Source organism: Populus alba, chromosome 14 (genome assembly GCF_005239225.2).
Source record: "Populus alba chromosome 14, ASM523922v2, whole genome shotgun sequence".
NCBI lineage: Eukaryota > Viridiplantae > Streptophyta > Magnoliopsida > Malpighiales > Salicaceae > Populus > Populus alba.
Window position 1 is genome coordinate 22,971,463 of NC_133297.1, and position 15,095 is coordinate 22,986,557.

Below are 15,095 nucleotides of genomic sequence, written 5' to 3' on the forward strand. Positions count from 1 at the left end.
ATTCTTGTTGTACCAAAACATCACTCCTAAAATTTTCTTGATTGATGCTTTTTTAAATACTAGATAATTATTAGAGTCGTAAATATTGGTACATATTTTGTTCTTTTCTTTATGAAAGGAAGCAGTTGTTCTTGTAAGCTGATGTATAAGGGATACCTAGAACTAATATGAGAATTCCATATGGAGAAATCACATATGTCTATGGAAAGGCTTATGTAACGGTTGTGTAAGTGATCTTTAGACTTGAAATCACTAAGTTATCTTATATAGAGAATGTTATGCTTTGATCTTGTTACATGTTATCTTAATTGAGGTAACGAAAGGGTAGACATTGAGTATAACATAATCTAAACGAAGGTACTTGAGTAATCAAGAGAAGATTCATCACCCTAGGTGAATGATATGGTCCCAGTCAAGAGTGAGACATAATTGCAAAAATGCTATAATTCTCTTAGGGTGAGAATTTACCACAGTATTGTTTGGATAAAAATGATATCCCTTTTATTCTTCTTCATACATATAAATAATTAAACCATAACAACTTTTCAGCAAATCACGTCGAAATGAAAATAACAGATTACAAAACAGAATTGCAAATAATGTGAAAGTGATTGCTTTATTTTCTCCCATTGAATCGGAAGCATGATTCCAATTGACTTGCATGTAACTCCCTTTTAATCACAATATTTCAAATTCTTCTTTATGACACGTTGGGTCCTTCGTGGCAGCAGCTCTCCTAGCTGCGTATCATTACCCCCCACATCAAGTGGACACTTGTCCCTAAGGTCCAAGCTTGGGTAGTTTGTCAGCAGTTCAGCTGTTGGTTCCCAAGTGGCATCTTTTGTAGACAAATGTTTCCACTTCACCAAGCGCTCCTCAATAAATCTTGCCCCATGTGGAATCCAACGCGTGTCCAGAATAGCTTCTGGTGTGATCACAATGGTGCCCTCTTCATTAATCGGTGGAAGTTCGCTACTAGTATCTGCTTTGTCACCCAACTTCTTTCTAAGCAACGACACATGAAAAACTAAATGTAAACGTGCACCCTCCGACAGCTTGAGTTTGTAGGCCACGGCACCGACCCGCTTTTCAATTGGAAATGGACCAAAAAACTTGCAAGCAAGTTTTTGATGAGCTCATCGAAAAGCAGTCTGTTGGCGATAAGGTTGTAATTTGAGATACACAAGGTCACCTTCTGTGAATTCAACATCCCTTCATCCACGATCAGCCAATTGTTTCATGCGATTCCTAGCATTCGCTAAATTCTGCTTAAAATTCCTAAGCAGTGTGTCTCGTTCCTGAAGACTGTGATCAACTTCATTAACTGGTGAAGAGCCGGTAGCATACAGTGGAAATGTAGGTGGTAAGTGTCCATAAAGAGCTTGAAAAGGTGTCATTCCTGTGGATGAATGGTAAGCTGTATTATACCATAGCTCTGCCCAAGGAAGAAATTGGCTCCATTGTCGTGGTCTTTGATGAACAAAGCATCGCAAATATTGCTCCACACAACGATTAACCACCTCTGATTGACCATCCATTTGAGGATGATATGTCGAGCTCATCTTAAGCTGAGTACCAGACATCTTAAAAAATTCCTGCCAGAACTTACTAATAAAGATTTTATCTCTGTCACTCACAATAGAACGAGGCATGCCATGTAGCTTCACCACCCCATCTACAAACTTTTATGCCACCATCTTTGCTGTGAAAGGATGTGCTAAAGCCAAGAAGTGAGCAGATTTGCTTAGACGGTCCACTACCACAAAAATGGTATCATGACCATGTGAAGTAGGGAGTCCTTCAATAAAATCCATAGTAACATCATCCCATACCTGACATGGAATAGGAAGAGGTTGCAAGAGCCCCGCTGGTTTGAGATTATCTGCTTTAGTTTTTTGGCATGTCACGCATGTGTGACATCTTCTTTGACAGAACGATACATAGATGGCCAATAAAATTGTTGAGATAAACGTTTGAATGTACCCAATATACCAGAATTATTGTATCATGAAATTCCTGGAGTAATTATTCTATCACAGCTGTGTTAGGAGGCACCACAACACGTGTTTTTGAAGAATACTAACCCATCTCACCATGTATAAGGTTTTCCAGGATTATTCCGAGCTTGCTAAATAATTTGTTCCATATATGAGTGTCCAATGGAGGCCTTTGTTATGTCTTCCCATAAATTGACTTGTGGCATAGTTAAGGCATTAAGAATAGGGCTTTCAGACACTCGTGATAATGCATCAGCTGCTGAGTTCTCACGCCCTAGGCGATATAGGATTTCATGGTCATAGCCAAGTAATTTAGCCACCCAACGCTGCTGCTCTGGTGTCCCAATTCTTTGCTCCAATAAATACTTAAGACTGCGCTGGTCCGTTTGAATGAAGAACTTTTTGCCCAATAAATATGGTCTCCAAGTGCGTATTGCTTGAAGGATGGCAAGCATCTCCTTAGCATACGTTGACCATGAAAGTTTGGCCACTCCGAGTGCTCGACTAAGGAAAGCAATGGGTCTACCTTGTTGTGTCAACACTGCACCAATACCCTCTCTAGAAGCATCAGTTTCAATTGTAAATGATTCATTGAAATTTGGCATAGCTAAAATAGGTGTGGTTGTCATAGCTTGTTTGAGCTATAGGAAAGCTGCCTCTGCCTCTTCACTCCATCTGAATTGCCCTTTCTTCAAGAGATTGATTAATGGCTTTGCCAGCATACCATAGTTACGCACAAATTTTCTATAACAACCTGTAAGGCCTAGAAAACCACGTAAGTATGAAATTGTGCTTGGCCTTGGCCAATTTACCATAGTTGTAATTTTGCTTGAATCAACCTTGACCCCTCTATTAGTCACAATGTGGCTGAGGTACTCGAGCTCTGATTGCCCAAATGTACACTTATTTGCCTTGACAAAAAATGTATGTTGCCGCAGAATTTCAAAAACCTTTGTAACATGTTCAAGATACATGGTCCAATTGGGGCTATAAATCAAAATATCATAAAAAAAAAATAAACTAATATGAATTGACGAAGATGAGGATGAAAAATAGAATTCATAATAGCTTGGAAAGTGGAAGGAGCATTGCAAAGACCAAAGGGCATGACCACATACGGAATGCAGTTTTGTGAGTGTCTTTTGGATTAACTCGTACTTGATGGTAACCTGCTCTTAAGTCTAATTTTGTAAAGAAGGCAGCTCCATGGAGCTCATCAAGCATATCATCAATGGTAGGAATAGGAAACCGATCCTTAATGGTTACGTTATTGAGAGCTCTATAATCAGTACAAAAACGCCAAGTGCCATCTTTTTTTTTTACTAACAAAACAGGTGAAGAAAAAGGACTAGTACTTGGTTTTATAAGCCCCAATTTAAGCATGTCTTGAACTTGTTTTTCAATTTTTGTTTTTTGAAAATAGGCATACCTGTAGGGCCTTACATTAACAGGCTCAGTACCTTCTTTAAGAGGAATGTAATGATCAACTTCACGAGTAGGAGGTAACTGTGTGGGCTCATAGAAAATATCCTCAAAGTTGTTGATGATTTCCTACATATCTGTTTGCATATTGGGTTGTTCCATCCCGTTTATGGATTGACAATACACTGTAAAAGTGGAACAACCATGACGAACATCTTTAGTAATTGCTGTCAGTGAAACAGATTGTATAGTTTGGCTACCAGAACCATTTAATGTTTGAGCTTGATTCTTCCACCAAAAGTCCATTGTCATTTGTTTCCAATTACACACCACTGGTCCAAGTTGTTCAAGCCATTCTACACCAAAAACAAGATCAAGGCCTGTGATAGGTATTGAATAAAGGGTTAATGAAAATGGAATGTTTTGGAGAATAACCTGGACTTGTTCAAACCTTCCTTGACACTTTATTCAATTGCCATCTGCCACCCTTACAGTAAAGGGTCCCATAGGAATAACAGGTAATTGAAGCTCCTCTGCTATTTTAGAATTGATGAAATTATGGGTAGACCCACTGTCGATAAGCACTGTTAGAGTGTGATTCCCAACTCGTCCTTCAATCCTCATGGTTCGTGGTGTGGACCAACTTGTGAGTGCATGGAGTGAAATTTTTGGCTCAGTGTTCTCCTCAGCTATATCCTCTACTAGTCTGTCATCAATATCTTCTTCGCACATGACTCTGACGGGTTCATTAAGGCTTTCTAGTAATAACAGTTGCGGTCTTTGGCACTTATGTCCAGCAGTGAATTTGTCGTTGCAATTGAAACAGAGCCCTTGTGCACGCCATCTCTGTATTTCATCCCATGTTAGTCTTTTTATTGGAGCTGGAAAACTGGATTTTGGTGGGGGAAGAGTCAATGGTGTGCGAGTTGATTGTGTTGGCCGAGTAAATTTTCCTTCCCGCATTAATTGTTCATCCTTCATTCTAGCTAAACTGATAGCCTCTTTCAAAGTCCGTGGTTTGAACATCCGAATAGCATCAGAAATTTCTACTTTAAGTCCGCCCATGAATGTGCCCACCAGCGCCTTTTGAGTCCAACCATGAACTCGATTGCCCAACCTCTCAAATTCCTTCTGATAGTCCCTTAAAGAACCCACTTGTCTGACCCTTGATAATGCTTCATCAAAATCCTCACATTCTATGGGCCAAAACCGTGCCCAAAGCTCTTCTTCAAATATCTCCCAGGTGACAATGTGTCCTTCTTCCTTGTAGGCTCGATGCAACCATTGCCACCATTGGTTGGCTTCTCCTTCCAAATGGAATGAAGCCAATGATACTTTTTGATTGTCCGTAGTCTCTTGATATTCAAAAAATTGGTCCACCCGATTGAACCATTCAGTTGGATCATTCCCAGAATATCGTGGAAATTCTAACTTGGCCATTTTTGATGAGAAGACATGGCGTCCACCCTCAATGTCAGTTTTCTTCCTTCCCCCATCAGTGTCCTCCCGATGTGTGCGTGAGAAGCCATCCCGGTTGTTGTTGTGGTAACTTGAAGACGCCTTGGAAGCGATCATGGCCTCTGAAAGCTTGTTAATGGTTTCCTCCAAGTTGTGCAATCTGTTGATCATGGAATCTTCTAGTTGATGCATGCCATCTTAGACTCCACCAAGACTTGTCTCCAAAAGCTCAATTCGTTCTTTGTTTGTTGCCATTGCGCAAGCTCTGATACCAATTGATATGGTCCCAGTCAAGAGTGAGACACAATTACAGAAATGCTATAATTATCTTAGGGTGAGAATTTACCATAGTATTGTTTGGATAAAAATGATATCCCTTTTATTCTTCTTCATACATATAAATAACTAAACCATAACAACTTTTCAGCAAATCATGCCGAAATGAAAATAACAGATTACAAAACAGAATTGCAAATAATGTGAAAGTGGTTGCTTTATTTTCTCCCATTGAATTGGAAGCACGAATTGGAAGCATGATTCCAACTGACTTGCATGTAACTCCCTTTTAATCACGATATTTCAAATTCTTCTTTATGACATGTTGGGTCCTTCGTGGCAGCAGCTCTCCTAGCTGCGTATCAGTGAATTAGAAAAAATATTGCATATGTTCTAAAATAATATTGACAGATAAACCTTGATCAATGTGGAATGAGATTTGAAAAGAATTTCAAATATTATAATGATCAATGACTAATGTAGGGAACAAACATGATTTAACATGACAAACATACTTCATGCTTTAATGTTAAATTGAAATATTATTAATGAAAGTATATTGATTACACTGAGAAACTGGTCACTAAAAAGGTTAAGTCAAACCACTAATGATTTTTTTAATATTTGGAAGATAATGGCACGTTACTAGACGATGAACCTAATCTTCAAATATAAATAATTAATTATTGAATTGATTATAAATTAAATAATTTAATTTATTTAATTAGAATTAGAATTTATATTTAGACCAACATATTAGGAACTTAATAGGTCACTTACGTTAAGAATCATTAGACAGAAATTAAATTGAGATGATTTAATTAAGTATGACTTGATTAAAATATATTTTAGAAATTAAGGACTAGAACATAATTAATACATGGATTATATTTTCTCGATTTAAAAAATTCAAGTAACGACTTGATTGAGTTAATTTATAAAATTATCATGAATTATATATGAATATTATTCACGGGGAAAATTGATATTTTTCTAATTTAGGGTTTTTTAAATTTTCTTATAAATAGTAAGATATGCCTCTTATTTTTTAGTGGTTGTTTGTTAAATAAAAAACTATGTAAATCACAGAGTAAAAAGCTAACACTTTAGGCATAACAATTCATCTCTTCTAAATAGGGATTTATGAGATTTTTCACTTGTGGTTCATGTGGATTATCGTTGAAGACCGAACAATTAGGCGATTTGTGATTTGTGATAACCCAACTTTTAATGAATTATTCAAAGCCAAAAAAGATCAAATCTTCAAGTAATAAATCCCTAAAAAACTCTAGATCTGTCTAATAGGATCCCAAGGACTCAATAATTTTGTCTTATTATTTCCACTGTGTGATATTCGGGAACCCAACAATGATAACAGGGTCTTCGTTAGACAAATAGAGTTGTTGATTGTATATTTTAATTATTATTGGTGTTAACTGCGAGTTAAATTTATGTAAAAATTTATTTTTCCGAAAACTATATTTTTTCTCTTATTATTTTTTCTGGCTACTGTTTAACCTGAACTTGGTCAAAATTTACCACTGATTAAAAAAAAATTCTTTTAGGTGGATGCAGCAACCACCAACAGCGATGCCAGGGTCACTAGTGTGCCTTGTTGTGCTACGCTCACAGCCAATCGCTGCTAGCAGAAGGCCACAACAACACCATATTAGGGTAGCGCGAGAGATTGCTTTGTGCTGCCACTAGGTATAGCAGTAGTACTGCTGCCACTACTAATGGCTGCCATCGATGTGGTCGGATCACCCCAGCAACAACATGAAGATGCAATGGGAAAATTTACAATTCTGCCCTTACTGTTTAGATTAGGGTTTTGAGAGGTAAAATTACATATTTACCCCTGCAACTTATTTCTATTTACTTTTAGGCATATTAGGGGTTGAAATTATGATTTTACTCCATATATAAAATAATGGTTTTATATTAAAATTGAAAACCTAAATTAAATTAATTATATAATTAATTTTTCTAATTATATTAGAATTAAATTAAAATATTTAAATCAAACTTTTTGAGTTTTGTGCAATCCTAATAGGATTAGGATTTAATTAAAATTTTTAATTAAATAATGTTTAGAAATATGGTTTTTTTTTTTTTAAGTAAAGAGAATTTTTAAACCAAAATATTTTTATTTGATTAATCCTAAAATTGTTTAGGATATTAATGAAAATTTTAATATGATTAATTTTCTTATTAAATTTTGAAAAATAGTTTTTTTTTTTCAATAAATGAATCTATATTAATAAAATTTATTATATTTGGGAAATTATCAAATTGGATTTAAATTTAATATTTCTAAGTGTTATAAATATTATTTTAAGTTGCATATAAAGCCAATAATTAGAATTGAAGCATGTAATAATTTTATTAATCCATACTTGCATTTGAGAGAATTTGAAGAAGTTTGTAACACTTGTAATGTCTCAAATTGTAGCATGAACACCATCAGATTAAAGCTTTTTTCTTTTTCATTAAAAGATAAAACTAAAACATGGCTACAAAATCTTAGGTCAAGATCCATTCGTGCTTAGGATGAAATGCAACAACAGTTTTTGAAGAAGTTTTTTCTTTCTCATAGAACAAATTCTTTCAAAAGATAAATCACTACTTTTACTCAAAAACCAAAAGAAACATTTCTTCTAGTTTTAGGATAGGTATAAAGACTTGCTTAATACTTGTCCTTATCATGGTTTTGAAATATGAAGATTGGTTTCATATTTTTATGAAGGGTTAACACCTAAAGATAGGCAAATAGTGGAATTGATGTGTAATAGAACTTTTGAAGATAAAGACCCTAACGAAGCAATGGAGTACCTAGACTTGTTAGCTGGAAATGCTCAAAATTAGAACACTATAGGCACTTGTGAGGCACCAGGTAAAACTCAACCTCATACATCTAATGGAGGTATGTACAATCTTAAGGAAGATCATGACCTCCAAGCCAAATTTGCATCTTTAGCGAGAAAATTTGAGGCACTATAATTGAAAAGGAGTGGTCAATTAAAATCTGTTCAAGAAATTATGTGTCAAATTTGTTAAACTAACGAACACTCAACCAATGATTGTCTAACTTTTCCTTCTTTCAAGGAATGTCTTCATGAACAAGCCAATGCTTTAAACAGTTTTCAAAGATCAAATCATAATTCATACTCGCAAACGTACAACCCTAGTTAGAGAAATCACTTAAATTTTAGTTGGAAGAGTGGTAACAGTAATGCACAAACTTCACAGCCATCATTTCAAGCACACCATAATTTTCAAAATTCTCATGGATATGCACCTTATTATGCTCCCCCTCCTAAAAGAAATCTTAAGAAAACATTGCATGTATTCATTGAAAAGCAAGAGACAATTAACACTCAAAATGCTCAAACTATTACATATTTGAAAGATATTCTTGCAAAGTTCACATCTGCTCTCAGTTTTCAGGAGAAAGAAAAGTTTTCATCTCAACCATAGCAAAATCCCAAAGGGCAATACAATTCAAGTGCGAGTAGCTCTAGAAGCCAACACATGGATCAAGTCAAATCAATCACTACTCTCCGCAGTAGTAAGGTTATTGAAAAACCTATTCTTAAACCTTGTGAGAAAGATAATGAGTTAACCTCTAAGGGTAAGGAAAGGGTTGAACCTGAAAATTGCAAAGAAAAAACTGATTCCCCACCAGCACTTCCATTTCCTCATGTCATGACCAAACAAAAAAAAGTCAATCATAATTCTGAAACCTTTGAAACTTTCAAATAGATAAGGATCAATATACCTTTTTTGGATGCTATTAAACATGTACCTTCTTATGCTAAATTTTTGAAAGACTTGTGCACCGTGAAGAGAAAATTGAATGTGAAAAAGAAAGCTTTTTTAGCCAAACAAGTAAGTTTCATTCTTCAAAACAATAATGCTTTGAAATATAAAAACCCTGGTTGTCCTATAATTTCATGTTTTATTGGAGAACATAAAATTAAAAAAAAACTTTACTTGATCTTGGAGCTAGTATGAATTTACTTCCATATTCGGTTTTTCAAAGTCTCGATCTAAGTGAGTTAAAACCAACTTCTGTAACTATTTTACTTGCTAATAGATATGTAAAAGTGCCTAGAAGAATAGTTGAAGATGTGTTAGTACAAGTTGATAAATTCATATATCCCCTTGATTTTATTGTCTTAGATACACAGCCTGTTGATGTAATTTAATTCCAATTATTTTATGACGTCCATTTCTTGCAACTTCTAACACATTGATTAATTGTAGGAATGAACTGATGAAGTTATATTTTGGAAACATGATATTGGAGATGAATGTTTTTAACATTTGCAAGCAACCTGGAGATGATAATGATTTACAAGAAGTAGACTTTACTGAAAAATTAGTTTATGATCAATTTGAAACTACTTCAAGTGAAACTGAATTTAATGAATCTGAAGATTTACAAATGGTTTATTTTTAGGAAGAATCAAAGGCAAGTAATTAGACTAAAAATTGAGGAATTTCCACCACGAGCAATTGAGTTAATATCTTCAAGTGTTCAACCACCAAAACCTGATTTGAAGTTGTTACCATTTAATCTCAAATACTCATTTTTTGGAGAAATAAAACTTTTCTAGTAATAATTTCTTCCAAACTTAGTGCACATCAAGAAGGTAAGTTATTACAAACTCTGAAAATGCATAAAATTACATTAGGATGGACCATAGCTGATATAAAAGGAATCAGTCCTTTAATTTGCACACACAAGATTTATTTGATGAAAATGCTAAACCCTTTAGAGAAATGCAACAAAGGCTTAATCCTAATATGAAAAAAGTAGTGAGGAATGAAATCATTAAACTTCTAAATAATAGAATCATTTATCCTATTTATGACAGCAAATGGGTAAGTCCTACCCAAGTTGTACCTAAGAAGTCTAGAGTCACTGTAATAACAAATGAAAAAAATGAGTTAATTCCATCTAAGACTATTATTGGTTGGCACATGTGCATTGACTATAGGAAACTTAATTCAATGACTAGAAAAGATAATTTTCCTTTACCTTTCATGGATCAAATTCTAGAAAGAGTTGCACGTCATGAATTTTATTGTTTCCTAAATGGTTATTCAGGTTACAACTAAATTGAAATTGCAATTGAAGATCAAGAGAAAAGTATTTTCACATGTCTATTTGGTATTTTTGCATATCGAATGATGCCTTTTGGATTATGTAATGCACTAGCCACGTTTCAAAGATGCATGCTTAGCACATTTAGTGATATTGCTGAACATTTTCTTGAGATTTTTATGGATGATTTTTCTATTTTTTTGGTGATTCATTTGATGATTGTTTAACTAACTTGGAAAAGGTTTTTAACAAGTATGAAGAGAAGAATCATGTGCTGAATTGGGGAAAATATCATTTTATGGTTGACATTGTTTCATCAACAGGAATTAAGGTTGACAAATCTAAAATCGAGTTAATTACCAACTTGCCAACACCAAAATCTGTTAAAGATGTTAGATCATTCTTAGGACATACAAGTTTTTATAGAAGGTTCATCAAATATTTTAGTGTTATATCAAAGCCATTGTGTAACCTTCTAACAAAGGATAATGTTTTTAAATGGACTGAACATTGTGAAGAAGCCTTTGTTAAACTCAAGAACTTGCTTACTTCTACTTCTATCATTCAACCTCCTGTTGGTCATTTACCTTTGAAATAATATGTGACGCTAGTGATTATGTCGTGTGTACTGTCTTGGGATAAAGAAAAGATAAGAAACCTTATGTGATTTACTATGTAAGTAAAACTTTAAATAGTGCTCAAATGAATTACACTACCATTGAAAAACAATTACTTACAGTAGTATTTGTATGTGAAAAATTCCAATCTTATCTTGTTGGCTCACCTGTTGCTGTTTTTAGTGATCATGCAACATTGAAATATCTTTTTTCTAAGAAAGATTGTAAGACTAGATTGGTGCGGTGGATTTTTTTATTTCAAGAATTCGATAACACAATCAAGGACAAGAAAGGCACCGAAAATGTTGTCGCTGATCATTTGTTAAGATTGACAATAGATTCCACATCTGACATCACACAAATCAGTTATTACTTACCTAACAAATCTTTACTTTCTATTTCTACAATGCCTTAGTTTGCTAATATTGTCAATTTTCTTGCAACAGGATATTTGCTAGCTTATTAGAGTACCCAAGACAAAAGAAAGTTTTTGAACGAAGTGAAGAACTTATATTGGGATGACCCTTATTTATTCAAATACTATCCTAATCAAATATTCTGAAGTTGCATTCTCGACGAGGTAGGTAGTGTCATTAAATTTTATCATTTTAAGGCATGTGGGGGTGTCATTTCTCATCAAAGAAAAAGACTGCAGAAATCTTACAACAATGTGGATTTTATTGACCCACCGTGTTCAATGACACGTATGCATTCTGTAAAACTTGTAAAAATGATCAAAAGTTAGGATCTATTTCAAAACATCAAATGATGCCTTTGAATCCTATTCTTGTTATTGAAATCTTTGATTGTTGGGGTATAAATTTCATGGGTCAATTTCCTTCGTCATTTGGTTTTTTGTACATATTAGTCGTAGTGGACCACGTTTCAAAATGGACAGAGGCAATTTCAAGTCGTAACAATGATCATAAAACAGTGATCAAGTTTTTGAAAGAAACTTGCTAATAGGTTTGGAATCCCTCGAGCCATGATAAATGATGGTGGAACACATTTCTGCAACAAGCCATTTGAGTCTTTAATAAAAAAAAATATGGAATCACACACAAAGTTGGCATTCCTTATCACCCTCAGACAAGTGGACAAGTAGAACTTAGTAATAAAGAGATCAAACAAATCTTGAAAAAAACAGTGAACCCTAATCGGAAGGACTGGTCTTTAAGACTTAATGATGCACTTTGAGCTTATCGAACTACTTTTAAAATATCATTAGGTATGTCACCTTATAAGTTGGTTTATGGAAAATCTTGTCATTTGCCTATGGAACTTAAATATAAAACTTATTGGGCTATTAAAGCTTTCAATTCAAATTTTGATTATGTTAGCCAGCTATGTAAGTTATAAATAAATGAGCTTGAGAAAATAAGAAATGATGCATATGAGAATTCAAAAATTCATAAAGCAAGAATCAAAGAGTTTCATGATAAGAGAATGTTAAGAAAAACATTTGATGTTGGTCAAAAAATTATACTTTATAATTTTCGACTCCACTTATTTCTTGAAAAGCTAAGATCAAGATGAAACAATTTATTTATTGTGAAACATGTATATCCTTATGGGGCATTTGATATTAAGAATTCAAGAATGACAATATTAAGGTAAATGCCCATCATTTAAATAAACATCACTTGAAGTAGTTTTAAATTGACCCGCCAGGCCAGGTTTAATAATCAGGGTTTTTATATGTTATATAATTTTGATGTCAACACTTGAAATGTTTCAAATGCAAAGAAGATTGTCAAAATTTCAGAAGAATCTTAATGAGTTAGAATATAAATACTTTTAGATTGAATTGATCAACCACTAAAATTATTATATAAAACGGTTAATTGTTTCATCAACCAATTAAAAAGATTATTTTCATACTTAATATAAAAGAATTTATATCTGCTATAAATAAAATATTTCAATAATATTGCAATACTTAGGATAACTAAAAAAATTATTCTTGATTGAAAATACTCTAAAAGAATTTCAAATAATTAATCGAGACACATTCTACAAAATTCTTGAAAATCTTTATTATTTTTCACAGGGTATTGCGCTTAGCAAAACCTTTTAAGGCGGTCTACATGATTGTTCCTGCTGTTGCAAAGGAGGCTAAAACGATCATTTGAATGCAACAAAGCCTCTCAGCCTTTGAAGGTTGTTTTTCAAGATAATAATAGCATCACAAGTTAATGAAACTACGTGAAGAGAGGCACAATTTGAAGTTTTTGATCCTAAAGAATTCAGAGCATGGCATGCTGCAATGCTACACAGAAGGGTGTATGTTGTGGCTGCTAACTATATGGTTTTTTCCCTTCATGTTTCCCCCATGTTTCCCCCAGTAATGAAAATGCATGGAGATCTCCTTGAAACATCGACTGATGTGTTTCAAGTGCCAATTTACTATGTTTTGAAATCATTAGAGCGAAAATATGATAGCCAAGAACTCGGTTTAGAACCTCATAGCAACTAAATTTGGATCGTTTTCTTCTATTTTGTTGCTCTTATTTGCAACAGGAGACTGGAAGCTTTAAACTCACAAAACAGCATGTGCACTTCATATGCGTGGGAAAGACTTGAGGCATATTACAGAGGCTTACGCTGCCTTACAAAAGGAAACTGATAGGGACTTGTTGAAGTTTCTAAAACAGCATAAAGAGTAATCCATCGAGCTACATTTGCAATTCCAAAGAAGAAAGAGAGCAACATTCCTTTCAAGCTGGCATTCCCTTGAAAATACTTAGAAGTTTTTCGAGTAATTACCCAAACATAGCTGGGATCTTAAAAGACTTCAAATTCAACAGAACTTCATAGCCAATCCCTACATTATCTCAGTCCAAACATAGCTGGGATACTGCTCCATTAGTTAGTTATACCTGAATGGCTATTCAACGCTAGACACAGATCGGGGGTTTAACTTGCCACACACAGTTGGCATCAAAAGACCTAGTATTAGGGACACAATAAACATAGTATAAACTAACCCCCAGGTGATCTGTCTCTTCAAAATACAAAACAGAGACAACCCATCTATTCTATGATCCATCTACCCTTGCGAAGGAATTCCCAGTACCTAGTCAACATGTGATCCTCTGGCACCACCCTGTCCCACCTCCCTGTACAGAATATTGCATAAGCATCAGCCGCATACCTGAACAATCAGACAAGAAATTCAAATGAGTCAGATCAGTTTGGAAAAACCATCAATGCAAATAGCTATAGCAGACAGCGGACTGAACAGAAATTTCCCTACTTTCCAACACCAGGCAGAAAGGTGACATGGGTCCAGTCCTCTTCCAAGTAAATCTCAGAAAGGCGTTTTATCTTCTCAGCCCTCGTGTTTTTGAAACCTAAACTGCGTGTTAGATGGGCAATCTCTTCCTGGTCAACCTTAGTGGTGGTCTTTGCATCAGGACATAGGGTGAAGAAGTCATTTAAAATTGGTCTGACCTGCAATGAGAAATTTCTTTGGGATCATGCTTTTTCTATGCTGATTTCCATTAATAAAAACAAGTAAGGATCTTACCTGGCCACCCGATGTGCAGTTTAATAGCATACAGATGACGAGAACTCTCCAAGGGTCATGGTAATGATTCTCTTGAAGAAGCTCGTGAGGAGATTTGGGCGGAATCCAACGGTTGTTGGGTCGTCTCCTGAGGTATGCCACATCACGCATTTGAGCAGCAGTGAGCCTGGGTGATCTCTTCCTCTTCTTCTTCTGAGCTTCTTCTTCCCTTTCGACTTTCTTGATGGAAGGTCGAGTGAAGGAGGAAGCCTGCCCTGTCCCCCCTGAAGAACCTCTAAACGCGAATTCAGAAAACAACCCCATAACACTAGCACTGACTTCTACCGGCCGTCCATGACCACCTCCTGCTTTGCCATCACACTCGAAATCCTTCTTTTTCTTCTTACTTTCCCTTCTTCTCTTCTTTTCTGCCCCACCCTCCATTAGATTAGATTAGATTTGATTTTGTTTCTCTAGGGCAAACCTTTTCTTTATATAGAAGAGGAGGGCAATAGGGTTTCTGTTTGTGCTGGAACACACCCCCCTTGTTAAAGAAATATCGTTTCATATTCCAGGGCTTTCTTGGAATTCCACTCTTTCTTTCTGCTATTTCCAAAATTGAAGAATCCAATCTTTTCGTATTGCCCGCCCATCCCATATCTAGAGCGGGAACTTTTTATGATTATTTTTTCTGTTCATTAATTCAT

At 34.9% G+C, this 15,095-nt stretch overlaps 2 protein-coding genes across 2 annotated transcripts in view; one reads left to right on the forward strand and one right to left on the reverse strand.

Moving 5' to 3' along the window:
• LOC140954570 (uncharacterized) overlaps positions 1-15,095 on the forward strand; it is a 93,696-nt gene that overhangs the window by 62,918 nt on the left and 15,683 nt on the right. The window contains exons 5-6 of the mRNA XM_073404616.1: positions 10,842-10,886; positions 12,552-12,583. Of these exons, the coding sequence (XP_073260717.1) occupies positions 10,842-10,886; positions 12,552-12,583 (77 nt within the window). The remainder of the gene's footprint in view (positions 1-10,841; positions 10,887-12,551; positions 12,584-15,095) is intronic.
• Positions 13,413-14,892, reverse strand: LOC118039416 (methyl-CpG-binding domain protein 4-like protein). Its single transcript, XM_035046105.2, has 3 exons — positions 14,410-14,892; positions 14,137-14,333; positions 13,413-14,034 (listed from the first exon to the last, which is right to left on the reverse strand). The coding sequence occupies exons 1-3, from the start codon at positions 14,830-14,832 to the stop codon at positions 13,914-13,916; spliced, it is 741 nt and encodes a 246-aa protein (XP_034901996.1). The 5' UTR covers positions 14,833-14,892; the 3' UTR covers positions 13,413-13,913.